This window comes from Cricetulus griseus, chromosome 2 (assembly GCF_003668045.3).
Source record: "Cricetulus griseus strain 17A/GY chromosome 2, alternate assembly CriGri-PICRH-1.0, whole genome shotgun sequence".
NCBI lineage: Eukaryota > Metazoa > Chordata > Mammalia > Rodentia > Cricetidae > Cricetulus > Cricetulus griseus.
Window position 1 is genome coordinate 193,477,098 of NC_048595.1, and position 14,738 is coordinate 193,491,835.

General features: G+C 44.9%; 1 protein-coding gene across 2 annotated transcripts in view; it reads right to left on the minus strand.

The window, feature by feature from the left end:
- The window catches only part of Dcp2 (decapping mRNA 2), a 38,649-nt gene extending 35,376 nt beyond the window's left edge, over nt 1–3,273 (minus strand). Inside the window, exon 1 of one of the 2 annotated variants that reach the window (XM_027400846.2) lies at nt 3,075–3,273. In XM_027400846.2, coding sequence (XP_027256647.1) covers nt 3,075–3,127 — 53 coding nt within the window. In that variant the 5' untranslated portion in view covers nt 3,128–3,273. The remainder of the gene's footprint in view (nt 1–3,074) is intronic. The other variant, XM_027400847.2, reaches the window with a different exon arrangement.
- Between the last annotated feature and the right edge of the window lie 11,465 nt (nt 3,274–14,738).

Sequence of the window (14,738 nt, forward strand, 5' to 3'; positions counted from 1 at the left end):
TAAATCTGTGTCTATTTGGGCTGACAACTACCTTATCTTCACACCTCTGGCATACTGTCCTTCCCCAGCACAGCATGAAATTTACAGGAAAAGCAGACCCTACAGAGCACACAGCATGACAGAGGTTTACATACGGATATGCTAAAGAAACAAGTGGGGTGGGGATGTGGATGTAAGAAACCCCAACTGTGCACACATTAGAAGGGTGCTTCTCAACCTGCAGATCATGACCCCTTTGGGTTAAATATCAGAGATCCACACTATGATTTATTAACAGTAGCAAAATTACAAATTAGCAACAAAATAATTTTATGGTTGGGGGTCACCACAACATGAGGAACTGTATTAAAGGGTTGCAGCATTAGGATTTTTAAAGCCGCAAACTGGAAGGCTGGGCAGATAGCTAGGCTGGCATGGTACAAGCCTGGAGACCTAAGTTAGATCCCCAAAACCCATGTAAAGGTGGAAGGGTAGCAGCAACTTCACAAAGTTGTCCTCCACACATGTACAGTGACAAGCACCCAATTCCCCCATAATAATTTTTCTAAAGCTCGAGTTTTACACTCAAGCTTGAATTTTTAAACATAAAACTATAAACAAGCCAACCAAAAGAGACAGTTATTAACTTGAAAACGGTTACTTTTAAGACCTGTTATTTAAGGAAATGGCCGGGTCAGTTAGTTACTAGTTTATCAAGCATCTAATACTAACAGCTGAATTTAACACTTAACAGTTGCTTAACCTATTGCTTGCACAACAGAATGTAATTACTCTGTGAGCACTGCCACACTATAATCACAACAGCTGATATCACTTCTTCAAATGATGCAATCCCAGGTAATATGCAGACCTGTCCAAACACTCCTAGGAAGGCTAGTTGTAGATGCTTGTAAAAAAAAAAAAAAAAGTTACCTGTGTCAACTTTCATCTTTATTAACCAAGACAACATCACCCACTTTCCCAAACCCTTTTAAGTTTTTTTAGACTATAAAATGTGCATCTGTGAAAACAACAACAAACCTTGGAAACAAAAAGAAAATGAAGATCACAACCCTGCAATCCCACTTTAGACTCAAATTCTTTAGTGATTTATCCACATAGACACATTATATTTTCTTACCAAATTTGGGAATACAGAAAAGAAATTCCTTGAAACTTTTATGGATTCACATGCCACAAGCCAAAAACTGTAATTCTCCCAACATCAAAGAATTACAATGCCATTCTTTAAAACGTATGCATGTAGTGTTTTGATTGTATTATGTGTATTTCGTGCAAGCCTGGTATCCACAGAGTTCAGAAAAGTTAGTCAGATACCTTCTCCAAACTGGAGTTATGGACAGTTGTGAACCACCAAGTGGGTGGTGGGATTGCATAATGCTAACAGCTTATTAACTATACAATCAATCTATATATTCTCTACATGGACTCGTGCAACGTTTAAAATGCCTGACTCGACTGTACCCCACATTCACAAGGTGTAGAAGAAAAGGAAGATTTCAAATCCCGAGTTTCAACATTAGGATGTCTCTCTGTATAAATTAATCCTCAAATCTGTTTGTCCCGATGAAAATGGAAATCACTGCAGTATTGAAGAGCATTTTCAACACACAAAAAGGAAACAGCAGCAAACACTTCACAAGCATATTTCTTTCCTTGAAATTAAATATAATCCGTGTGAAGGGCTGGAGAGATGGCTCAGAGTGCCTGCTGCTCTAGCAGGGGATTCGGGTTTAGCTCCCAGCACTCACTTCCAGTTGCTCACAAAGGCCTCTAACTCCACCTGCGGGTATCAGACGCCCTCTTCTGGCTTGGGCAGATATCTACACACATGTGTGCCCCTTTCCCCCTCAGACACATTATTATAAAGCAAATCTCTTTAAGAAGAATTTTAAAGCAAACAGCTGAATTTCACTTTAAAGCACAGATACAGTGACTAGAAGTGAATACAGAGCCAGGATTCACAATCTAAATTATTTCACAGTCCAAATGCACAGCAACGACTTGGTAACAATGTACCAGGAACTTTACCTCTGCAAAGAAGGAAGTACTGTGAACACGGTTTTGGATAGCTGCAGGAACATAGAAACCCAGGGGAGGTGAAAATTTGCTTACACGTAATAGAATCAAGAGATTAAAGGGACTCTTGGATTTTTCCCTTTCGTTCTCAAAGATAAATCCCGGGAAATTCTGGAAAGAATAATTCTCTACAGAAATTGCCACGGGCGAACATGCAGAGGAGAAAGTTTAAGTTTGCTCCCTGCGTAGATCCAGGTACCTGAGATCATAAAATTGAAATTAAAACAGTGGACTCTGCCTACGGAATCGGAGAAAGGACGAAGGAAGAAGAAAACCATAGGTTAAAGTCAGAGGCAAGAAAAATCAAACAAAACAAAAACCCCACATACACTTAGAAGAAGGAACTGGGCAGAAAACAGCTAGGGATTAGGGTTTGGGAGAAGCAAGAAAAAGCAAAATAGTTAAAGCAGAACCGAAGGATTCCAGTGCCCCACCGTGGAGGTGTTATGAGAAAGAGAAACAGAAAGACTTTGGGGAGTGAAAGGGCATTGGGCACCAGCAAGCAGGGTAGGAGTGCAAAGCGGGACCTGGGGATGGGAGAGAGCCGAGGCCTGGACAGCAAAGCGGGACCCGGGGATGGGAACAGTCCAGGACTGGGATGCAAAGAACCCGGGGATGAGGGAAGAGCTGAGGCCCGGGGCGCAAAGCGGGACCCATAATGCTGGAGAGCTGAGGCCGAGAACGCAAAGCGGTACCCGGGAATGGGGAAGAATCAAGGCCAGGGGGTAAAGAGGGGCCCAGGAATAATGGTAGACTCAAGGCCGGGGGTGGGGGAGAGGGGCCCAGGAACAAGGAGGAAGAGCGGAGGCCCGAACTCAGTGCTGAAATACGGGACTGGTGGAGAGCCGAGGCTGGGGCGCAAAGTAGGACCCGGGAAAGCGGGTGGGAGAACCGAGTTTAGGGCGCAAAGCTTGACCAAGGAGGGTGAAGGAGGACCGAGGTCGGGGCCGCTGGTAAACTGAGGGAACGCAGAGGCGGAGATGAGCCGCCGGTACCTGCAGAGATCGTCCAGGACGCTGCCGGGAATCTCCAGGCGTTTGGGCTCCATGATGAGGACCCGCAGCAGGCACAGCGCATCCCGGGTCCGCGCAGCCGGCAAAGTAGAGAAATACAGAGACTAGGGCCCGAGAATTCTCGAACCCTCTGCCCGGACCCCGAGGCTGGGCCGAGGCGAGGGGCGGAGCCCTGGGGCCACGCCCCCTCCGCTGGAAAGGCCCAATGTGAAGCTGGGGGACTCGCGCCTGCGCGCGCCTCACCAATGAAACGTTTGTTTATTGGTCCGTGGACTCCAATCAGTCTTCAGGCTGCTCAGTTCCTGCTCATAAGACCAACTTCCCGCCGCCTTTGACTGAGCGCACGAGGGTGTGTTTGCGCCTGCGTGTCCTGTGCGCCTTCTACTGTATTACTAGGAAGTTTTGAGCTCGTGTTCTGGGACACCGCCCCTCCACATACACGCCCCAGCAACTCCGGTGTTGTCACAGTGGCTCCAACATTATTGTAACCGACCCGAGGCATTCATTTCTTGGGCGGCAAAGCCCAGAGCACCTATTAAACAGAAGCGATTATCCGCGATTGCTGTCACAAAATATTCTGCACACTTGCTCACCACCGATTTCATTACTTCTGGGCCAAATGCTGTACCCCTGAAAGAAATATGAATCCCATTTTGTATGCGTCTAGCGTCTCGCCAGGTACTCCAGGCTGGCCTTGCATTCGCAGCCCTCCGGCCTCAGACTTGTGAGGCGTGCCTATGGGCGTGCCTCACTACCGATAGTTAACCGACGCTTTTTTTTCTTTTAAATGCAGTTTAAAAGGAGGAACTCCTAGAAGGTGGAACGATTCCAAGGAAAAATACCTATGCTCCTCTGGTTGGCTACCAGAGTATTGAAATAATGGTCACTAAGGAACTGCAATTTCCTCCCAGTAATCTCAGGATAAGAAAAAGAGTAGGCTCGAAACTTGGCGCCAGTCAGAGGAGGAATGCGTTTCCCAAGAAGAGATTTCATACCAACTTCTCGCTGCTTTTGACTGTGTGCACTTTCTTCTATCAGGAAGTAAGCTAGCTCCTATTCTAAAAGCTCTCAAGACCGCTTTGCAGTACACATACAATGATGAGTCAGGGATGAGCCGAGCCACACCGGACCAGGACTACTTAGCTGTGCATACCCTTTGTCTTCTAAAGCCCACCTCAGAACTCAAAAGGTAGATTGTGGGACATTTTCACTGGACCTCTTTATTCCTCTTCCTAGTGTGCATACACTGAAAATACCATCCTTCTCTGTTTCACTGCTGCTTGTCTCCTTAATTGGCCTATTGAGTGAGGACAAGAGGCTTGTTATCATGCTAGAGCTGCTGAAGGCCCAGGTTCTGACCCTAACAAGTTCTGTAACGCAGACAAGAACCTCATCCCTCTATTTGACACCAAATGAGTTCAGAAAACACTGACTATACTTGTGATCGCTATTCCATTCCTTATACTCAAGCACACCACTTCAACCTGCCCCATTCTCATTCATTATGCTTGTTGTTTAATGAAGTCCAATTAATTCTGGAAATTTACCAGGAACTGAATCCATCTGTTCTTCCTCTTACATCAAACCCCTCCCTCCCCAGGTCCCACCTCAACCCAAAATACCTCCTCTGTCATAGGTTCAGCTTGTTCTACCATTTAATTTCTTTTTTTCTATTTCATAGTATATCCACACTCTTATAAGTGCTGCCTAACTAGTACTTCCATTTTCATCCTTGGCCTGAGAAACTTTTTTGTTTTGTTTTGTTTTATTCTGTTATAATTGTTTTCTAACATATTCATCTAGATAGTACTTGACTTTGTTATATATGTGTGTGTGTGTTTCAGATCATTTTTGTTGAGAATTTTAGTAATGTATATAATATATTCCAGCCAAATCCACCTCACATTCTGTCTCTTCCGATCCCTACCCCTGAATCTCCTTTCCAAATTCTCTTATCCTCTTCTTCCCCCATGTCCACTAAATCCACTTAATGCCGCCTCTATGGGCATGAACTGGAGCATGTGTATTCCTTCAGGGGCAGCACCCATGAGGAAAACTTACTCTCCTCCCCCCTACAGCCACACATTGTTAATGACTTCTTACCTAGGGGTGGGGTTTCTAACCCTTCCTCCACTCAAGCTGTGATTTCCACCAATTTGATCTTGTGCATGTCTTGTGAATGAAGTCATAGTTACGGTCAGTCCATGTGTCCAATTTCTCTGTTATATCCTGAAAATAATGTTCCACTGCAGACATCCACTACTTCCAGTTCTTACAATCTACCTGCCCCTTGATTTTTTGATTTTGGTGCCTTACCGGTAACCATGAGCAAATAGTAAAGGAGCATAGAAATCTAGTACAACATATGGGAACCTATATAATAGAAAAATAGAGCCTAGAGCAACCAGAAAGCAGGAAGGAGATTTTCAAAGCATATTGTTCATTCCTTTATTACTCCACTTCCTTTATTCAGTCCTCTCGTAGGACCTCACAAGTTTTAGATTTCATAAGATGAAGGCCGTGGTGAAGGAGTTGAGTTCAGGCAGTTTGATGGAAGCAATCCTAGGAAGCAGGTAACAGAACAAGAAGGCAAGTAAAGGATGATAATACAGGCATGAAGGGTTTTTCATCAAAAATAGACTGACAGTGACTTGAACTTCATCTTCTTACTGATAAACTCTGGAGACCAGTGTAAAGCACACCTCAGAGTTATTCCACAGAAGATGGGGTATAGTGGTCTAAATGAGAATGACCTCAATAGTCTCATATATTTTCATGTTTGGTCCTCTTTGGGAAGGATTAGGAAGTGTGGCTTTGGTGGAGCAGGTGTGTCAATGGAGATGGGATTTGAGCTTTCAAAAGCCCATGCTTCTCTCTCTCTCTCTCTCTCTCTCTCTCTCTCTCTCTCTCTCTCTCTCTCTCTCCCTCTCTCTCTTTCTCTCTCTCTGCCTTGTGATTGTTGTCTCAATGTGTAAGCTCTGTTTTAATGCCCCAGTGCCATGATTTCCTGACTGCTGCCATGCACCAGGATGTTCATGGATTCACCCTCTGAAACTGTAAGTCTAATAAATTCTTTCTTCCATAGTTGCCTCAGTCATCGTGTCTCTTCACAGTGATAGTGAAATAACTAAGACAAGCATCATCTCTTATCAGTAGAGGGTTGCTCCTAGACCTGTGACCTTCCTGCCACATAGCAAGGTGTGCTCTGATGGCCAAAAGGAGCCCTCAGGCAAAGGGATGCAGGTGCAACCAACAGGAAATCTGATCAATAGAGCATATAGATGGAAAAGGCAGAGGTGAGGCCCTTCAGTTGTCCTATTTTCCTGTAGTCAGATTTTATTTGTACTGTCTTTGCATTGACTAAATATGTGCCTTAGTGGTTTTTTATTATCTGTCCTATTTGGACTTCAAGTCTAGTTTTAGAGCATTCTAAATCATAGCAGTGAAACAGTAGTGTAAAGCCAACTGATATTGATCCTTGTGGACCAGTGTATAGGAACAAAGAACTTAGTATCCCCCTGCAGGAGCAGTGAAGGAAGTCTTTCTGAATTTTTTTGTAGCATATTATTTTAGGAGCAGATGTACAGTTTATTTGGGGCTCTTAGGGCCTAGGAAGTCCTTAACTTTCACACAGTGCTAAACCTGTCTCTCTCTATCGACCTAGGGATGTTTGTTGTTGAGCATCTTGCTAGGCATTTTTTTCTGTCTATTCACACCTGTGCTCTGCCTTCTCACCCACAGGTTTCTAAGAGCTAGACTGATGCATAGTAGACAGTACTCTGAGCTGTAACATCCAAGAACCCAAAGCCTCACTCCCATCTCATTCTTCATGGCCCTTGGATTGACAAATACAAATGAATTGAAACATGGTATTGAGAGAAAAGGGGATGCAGGGGCACTTAAAATAATGCTAATTTGTTTTTTTAATTGGCTGGGTGGAAAACTTTATAGTTTAAAATTCATTATTTGATTTCACCTTTATAACTATAAGGGATAGGTGGATCAGAATTAAGCTTATAAAAAATAAAAGGCCTATAAGCATGAAATGGTTAAAAGCACTTGCTATACTTGCAGAGGGCCAAAGTTTTATTCTCAGATGGACCCGATGTTTGACAGCTCACAACTGCCTGTAACTGCAGCTCTAGGCAATCTTACTGCCCCTTTTGACCTCTGTACACACTTGCACACCCATGTGCAAACATGCACACACACATAAATAATTAAAAATAAATAACTGTTTAAGTGACATATATTTTAGAGTTTGACAAGATCTTGTTTTGTTCTGAGGATTATAGTTTTTCTTTTCCTTTTCTTTCTTTTTTCCTTTAAATTAGAAACAATCTTATTTGAGAGTTCTATTTTAAAAGACTATTTTGCTATAAGTTGCTGTTCAGGCATTAATAATTATTGTGTGTCATTCTCCCATAACAGAATTCCTGCTTCGAATTTAGCAAAACTGAATTTGAGTCCTACCTTGCTACCAGGCTCTCATAATCTCCCTGAGGGCATTTCCCTAATGACCATAATGCCTCCTAATAGGTCATCTGTCTTAAAGGTTCCCCTATGTCCTAATAGTGCCATTGTGGAGATCAAGTCTTTAGCAGATGGCCTTTAAAGAGACATAAATGTATAAACTGTAAAAATACCAAGATGAGGGTGTATGTAGCTCTGCTGTAGAATGTTTGCCTAGTACTGTGAAAGTTCCTGGTGTAGATTCTTAGAACTGAGTACAGTAAAATGTAAAATAAATACCCATGTTAAATAAAGGCACATGTATAAGCATGTTGAGGCCAGAGAAGCCACACCCGTGAACTAAGACAGTGAGATTATTTAGCCTGTAGGCAAGGGATGATGACATGTCTGCCACAAGCTGGGTTTGTGCCCAAGTATAATCAAAAGCTGTAATGCTTAGGTGGGGACTTGGGCTGTTGGTGGCAACAGGGGAGGAAGTTGCAATAGTGGCCAGGAATTTGGAACTGGGCTTTTTGGTATCTTTTCTTTCTTGGTTTCTCTGGCCTCAATCTCTGTGACTAGAGAACCCACCTGGGGGTTGCTTTGTTCAAACAAACCTGTTTACTTTTTCAGTTTAGCTTAATCTTGCTTACTACATCTGGGGAAAAACCTATTATCAGGGTACAATAAACCTATTATTCTTCTAAAGAATTCAATATGGGGGCCCTCTGTGGATTGGCCTTGGCACACATCTGGCAGGAGGAGTGGCCTATAAAATATGGGCTCAAAGATGGGTGGGATCAAAGGGGGCCTCTAGGAAGTGAAACAAAGCCCCGGGGCTTATGTGTAAGGTGTAGTAGATGTCTGAAATGGTAGAGAGTGCCTGATCCTGGGGGAGGCTGAGATGGTTATTTAAGTTGAACCATCTGTCTTTTGTTTATGTGGCCCCTTTATTCAGAAGTTTGCCCCTCTCCTCCGGTTGGTGACAGTGCTGATAGGAGGGTGTCTAAAACAAAATATGTCCTGCAGCCCCCAGTGAAGCTGGAGGCCAGTCCCTGGGCTACTGAGTCAGCCTTAGGATTGGCTAAGGCCACTGTATCCTTGGAGTACTGATGTCTCCAGCAGTGGATTATGGCTACCTCTGCAGGGAGCTGGAGGACCTCCAAGAGCTTGGCTATAAGGGGTCTGTTGACAAGAGGAGTGTCCTCGGTATTGGGGAAACCCCTTTCCTTCCAAAGGATAGAATGGGTATGGGCTATTAAAAATGCATAGAATCAGTGTAGATGTTAGCCAGTTGACTCTTAGCTGTTTGAAGTGCTGTAGTCAAGGCAATTAATTCAGCCTTTTGTGAAGACGTCCTCACGGGCAGACGAGTAGCTTCAACCATTTTAGTGGAAGTAACCACTGCATAAGCTGCCTGGTGGTTTCCTGATCTGTCTATAAGAGAGCTTCCATCAACTAAGAAGGTAAGTTTCAGGTCTGTGAAAGGTTGGTCTAAGAGACCAGGCTGGAGTGAGTGTAAGGCCTCAGCAGCCTCTGGGCAGGAGTGGGTGGGGGTATCAGAGGAGGATGGGACAGGAAGGAGGGTTGTAGGGTTTAGGGCAGGGCTGGAGGCCAAGGTAATTTGGGGTTTTCTAGAGATAGTAAATGAAAGACTTGGACCCATGAGGGTCCAAGAAAGGGAAGAGAAGAATGACCCAGAAGGTCTAAGAGGTGGTAGGTGGAGTATACAGTGATTGACTGAAACAGGATGATCTTGAGGGATTCCTGAGTGAGTTCAGCTGCTGCTAGCCCTCTCAAACATGGCTGTCATCCACACATGGTGGGGGTCTAGTTGTTTGGAAAGGAAAGCAATATCCTGGTTCGAATGGTTGGGCTAGAACCCTGGTGGCCACTCTCACCTTTTCATCTGTAAAGAGATGGTAGAGGGGGGTGGAGTCTGGGAGAGCTAGGGCCCCTAGGGCTTAGGATGGTGTCCCACAGTAAACAGAAGTGGTGGCAGATGGTAGCTGGGTGGATGAGGGGCCACAATGGGGGTCTCTCTGGCTGCCTGGTACAGGGGCTTGGCTGTGATGGCAAAGTTAGGGATAAACCCATTAGGCCCCAAAAGTAGAGAATCTGATCTGCTGTGTTCAGGGGCTATAAATCCTGCAGGCCTCAAACTTGATCAGAGTTAAGGGTCTTTGGCAGAAAGGAGGGGGGGTCCCATCCCCCCCAGGAATTGGTGAGAAATCTGCGGAACTGGAGTGAGAGGTCAAGACAGAAAAGACAGCCCCCATGTCCACAAGGGAGGCAATGGACTTACCTGCTACCTGGAGCATTATCCTGGGCTCAGTGAGGGTGATGGGAGTTTCCAAATCTGGATACCATCAGTCCTCGACAGGCTAAGGAGCTTGATGACTGGAAGAGTGTCAGAGGCCTGTGCAGGTGGGGCTGGACCTCCATGGTGTGACATAGAAGACATGCCCCCATGGGGGCATTCCAACTTCCAGTAGCTAGGCTGCAGGCAGACTGGCAGAGCTGACTTTGCCTGGGCCAGGGCAGTTTGGAGCCTTATGAACTTCTCTTGTTCCCTCTGTGGGAGTGCTGATGGCCTCAGGACAGCTGACATGGCATGGAGCTTGGAGCCTTCTGTTGCAGCCCAGCTAGCTGGGAAGGCTCAGTTGCCTCCTTTCTGGCATTAAAAATCTTAAAAGCCATTTTCACTACTTCCTGTATAGGGATTTGGGGATCATTCTCAGTGTTTTTAAGTTTCCTTCTAATATCTGATGATGACTGAGAAATGAGATGGGTAGCCAGGACGGTGGTTTCATGGTCTTGAACAATTCCCTCAGTTCTGGCAACCTCAAGGAGGGGACATAGGGGGCAGGATCTGATGAGACTGAGCATAAGAAGCCACCGGGGAGGATTCAGGGGGAGTAGGCCAGTGTGTGTGTGTGTGTGTGTGTGTGTGTGTGTGTGTGTGTGTGTGTGTGTGTGTGTGTGTTTGTGTGTGGGACCAGCGTGCAGGTTGTGGCATTGCAGAAGTGGGAGGGGGTAGAGAAGGAGAGGCATTGATTGGAAGGAGGGAGAGAGAGAGAGGAACGTGGGTAAGAGGGAGGAGGCTGGCCCTCGACCTTTGTCCTGGAAGGGGAAGAAATGAGGAGGGGTTGGTAAAAGGAAGAAAGTTGCCCACTAAAGCAGAGCATGCGGCAGTATAGAAGGAGGAGGTGTAGGCAGGGTTTAGGAAGGGGCCGGGATGCCAGTGACTCAGGTGGCTTGGTCAGGGCGGAGAGGTCAGAATTCAAGTTCCCAGATAAACTAGGTTCTGGAGGCACTGCAACCCTATCCAGAAAATCTGGGCTACTGAGCACTGACTACCGTGGGAGGGGGATTGGAATACAGAACCCCCAAAACCCAGGTGTAAGGGAGTTCAGACTACTTGTCGGTATGCGAGCAGGAATAGCAAAGAAAATCAAATGTTTGTGTGTGGGATAGTCCCAATTTGTATAAATTTTTGAGCAGATACCACAGTGGTGACTGGGGACCAACTTTAGACCCAGCATTGCCTGTGAGGACCACCAAAGACTAGGGTAAGTCGTCCTATACTATAGCCTGGGGTAGAGCAGTGGGCGTGGGGTAGCTTTTGGGAAGGATATCCCTAACACAAAGGTCTCCTGGAACAGAGAATGTCTTTGCTCCAGGGTGAATGGGCTTGCCCTGGTGTGGCCATAGTTTGGCAGGGGATATTGGAACCGGAGTTACTCTTCGGAACTGGAACCCAAGGGTACTGGAACCGGAGAGAGGTACCCAGTACCTCTGTAGGTGGTGGCTGGAAAAGGGGTGGCTTACCCTAAGTAAAAAGCTGATCACGTCTGGTGGAGAGGAAGATAAAGGGAGAGGAGTGGATTGCCCATGTGTTGAGGGTTACCTCCTCAGACACCCCTTGGGGGAGGGGGTGAGAAGACTCAGGCACTGGGAGTCAATGAGTAGCAGAGCATGCTTCAGAGTCGTTTATAAAGTGAGTTAGACCTGCCTTTTCACTTCTGCCAAGGTCCTATTGGCTCAGGCGGCAGACTCTGCAGTATGTCCTTTTCTCATTGGTGTCTCTGGGTCAGCGTCTGTTGTCATTGAGGCGGGCTTGGCGGCTTGGCTCAGGGAGGAAGTGCCTGTGCATGCAGGCTGGCCTGGGCACCAGGGACAGGGCGACTGCGGCTTGAGTAGGCTGGCCGCAGTTTCTCCTACATCCATGTGGCTGGAGGACCCAGTCCACTGGTGGGAAGACTCAAGTCCTCCTGGGTTTTTGACACCAAGATAATAGGTTTTCTGTTGCCCAATAATAGGTTTCTCCACCAACGCAGTAAGCCAGATCAAGCCGAATTGAAAAAGTAAAAGAACAGGTTTATTTTAGCAAAACAACTCCCAGGTGAGTTCTTCAGTCTCAGAGATGGAGGGCAGAGAAATCACAGGCCCTAGCTAAAGTAGGGAGATTATATAACCTGTAGGCAAGGTGTGATGGCATGCCTGCCACAAGCTGGGTTTGTGCCCAAGTATCATCAAAAGCTGGAATGCTTAGGTGGGGACCTGGGTTGCTGGCTGCAACAGGGGAGGAAGTTGCAATAGTCGCCAGGAATTCGGAACTGGGGTTTTTGGCACCTTTCCTTTGTTGGAGATTCTCTTAGAAGGTGGGGTTTGGAGAGACAGTAATGGGGCTTTCCATATGCAGGGACAAGCTGCATGTTCCAACCTAACAAGGAATTCTTACTTAATAACAGCAAGCAAAGTCAAGAAATACTCTTCAAATCACTGACTGTCGAGATAATCCACTGAGTTTGCCTCTAACTGCACATGGTTGATACCTCCTCTCCTAGAAGAGGCTTCCCCTGCCTGACTCAGGGAACTCAAGAAGCACTGAAAACCAAAAGTCTTTTTAGCTGTTACCAGCAGAGGGCGCTCAATCTTTTCTACATTTCCAAATTAGACATGTTACTCTTCGGTTCAAACATTTGTTCCTAATCCTACAAACATTTGATCATGCTATAAGACTGAACAAATCAATTAATTTATTGAAATTTTACTAATTATCCCTTTAATATCTTTTTATAGCAAAAGCAAAATACCTTCGAATCTGGCTCAGAAGCCTATCCAAGATGTATATACACTGCACTAGTCATCATAGCTTGTTGTTCAATTTAATTTTTTTATGGGTTTGGATATTTTGTCTGCATGTATGTCTGGTATATGAATAGACAAGAAGAGGGAATTAGATCCATGGCTGGGGCAAGAGGATCTTTAATTCAGGTAAGCCTAGACTACATAGTAAAACCTTGTTTCAGAAACTCAGCAGTTTGCAAGGCTGGATCTCAGAGTCACCTGCATGCTAGGCAAGTGCTTTGTCACTGAGTTATATTCCTAGCCTTTTACATTTATTTACTTACTTATTGGATCTCATTGTGTTGCCCAGGTTTGTTTCTGAATCCTCGGCTGAAGCTATCCTCCTGTCTTTAACTTTTCAAATACTGATGTAAGGGGTGGCAGGAGTGAGCCAGTCTAGGGCATTGCGAGCTGCCCTTGTTGGCAGGAACAGCAACAACAACACGGACATCTGGGAAATACAATCAAGCCACAGAGAAATGAAAAGTAGAAACTTTATACTTTCAGGAAGGGGAAAGTCTAAGGCTCCATGTCCTGTAAATGGACATATGCCTTAGTGTTTTATAGGGCTTCTGGGTCCTTCCTGTCTCCCTATTGTTCCTGGCTAAACACCTGGCCCTGGCCCTGTGCCTTCTTGCCAGTTTTTCTCATAAAATCTTCTATGAGAAGCAGCCATCTTAGAGAGCAGCAGCCTCCTACTTTACCTGTTTCTCTAACTCTGCTTTACTGAGAGTACAGTAGCATGTTACTGAACATTTGAATTGCTTTCAGGTGTGTGTGTGTGTGTGTGTGTGTGTGTGTGTGTGTGTGTGTGTGTTTATAATTCATTTTTGCTCATTTGTGTGTCCCTACGGTGTAAATTTCAAGAAATGAGTTGTAAGCACAAAGGAGAGTATACCTAGAATTTTAATGGCTATTAACTAACATTACAGGTGGTGTGCATGTATGTAAACAGTGGAAACCACACAACACAGAGAAGAGATATAGAACAAAACCAAAAAGAAATCAGAAGCAAGAATGAGAAAGGCAGAGAATGTGCATGCCAATGCTGACTTTCCAAGTCACTAGCTGTTGAAGTTGCTAAGGCTTAGTGTGTGTTCAGTAAGATCTTGTTTTCCTCTCTGCACATTTTAAGAGAGGTTTTGCTCTTTCCTACAAGTGACATAAGACTCAAATGGGCCAGATAGTATCCTTACACCCATTTTGGCATTCTGTTTGTTCAGAACTTGGGGTAGGGAAGGAGCTAAGTAATTAGTTCTGAAACCCTTAACTTCCCCACTAACCAAATGTTTTGTAAGTTAAGCTGCTGTGAAATCCAGTGCTGAGACTTGATGGAAGAATATCTTTCTCAGACTGGAATAATAATACAGCATGAGTAAATCCTTATTTTTAAATATTTAAAAAATCTATTTTATGAATGTGACGGTTTTGCCTGCATTTATGAACATGTGTTAAGTCCATGCAGTGCCCAGAGGGGCCAGAAAAGGATGCCAGATCCCCTGAAACTAGAGTTACCAACAGTTTTGGGCTCCCCTGTAGGTGCTGGGAACTGAACGCTGGTCCTCCACAACAGCAGCAAGTGCTTGTAACAACTGAGCTATCTCTTCACCTTCAAGCACGAGGACAGTCTTTCTTTTAAGTTTCATCTACACAGCGGAATGCATTCTTCTTATTTTACATCCTAGTTCAGATCTTGCCTCATGAAGCTTTGCCAAGTGCTGCTCCAGCCTGCTCAAATCTCCAGACTTCTAAGTCCTTATGGCACAAAACACACACGTAAAGTCACACTGAGCTCTGGTCTTCTCTGTTGGTCTCATTTATAGAATTAGATTTTACGTTTTTTGGGAGTGCAGAAGATGCTTTCCATTCATTTTGAACATTCTACAGGAACTTGCAAATATGACATTCAGTAATGTACAAAGGTTGATCGATAAATTCTAAGCCATGTAAATTTGATCTGGGCCTTTTTAGACACAAGGACAAAGAATAACCCAGAGAAACCAATAGGTGGTTCCCAACTGCCAGATTTCCTAGATAATATAGATCATTGCTTTGTTGCTA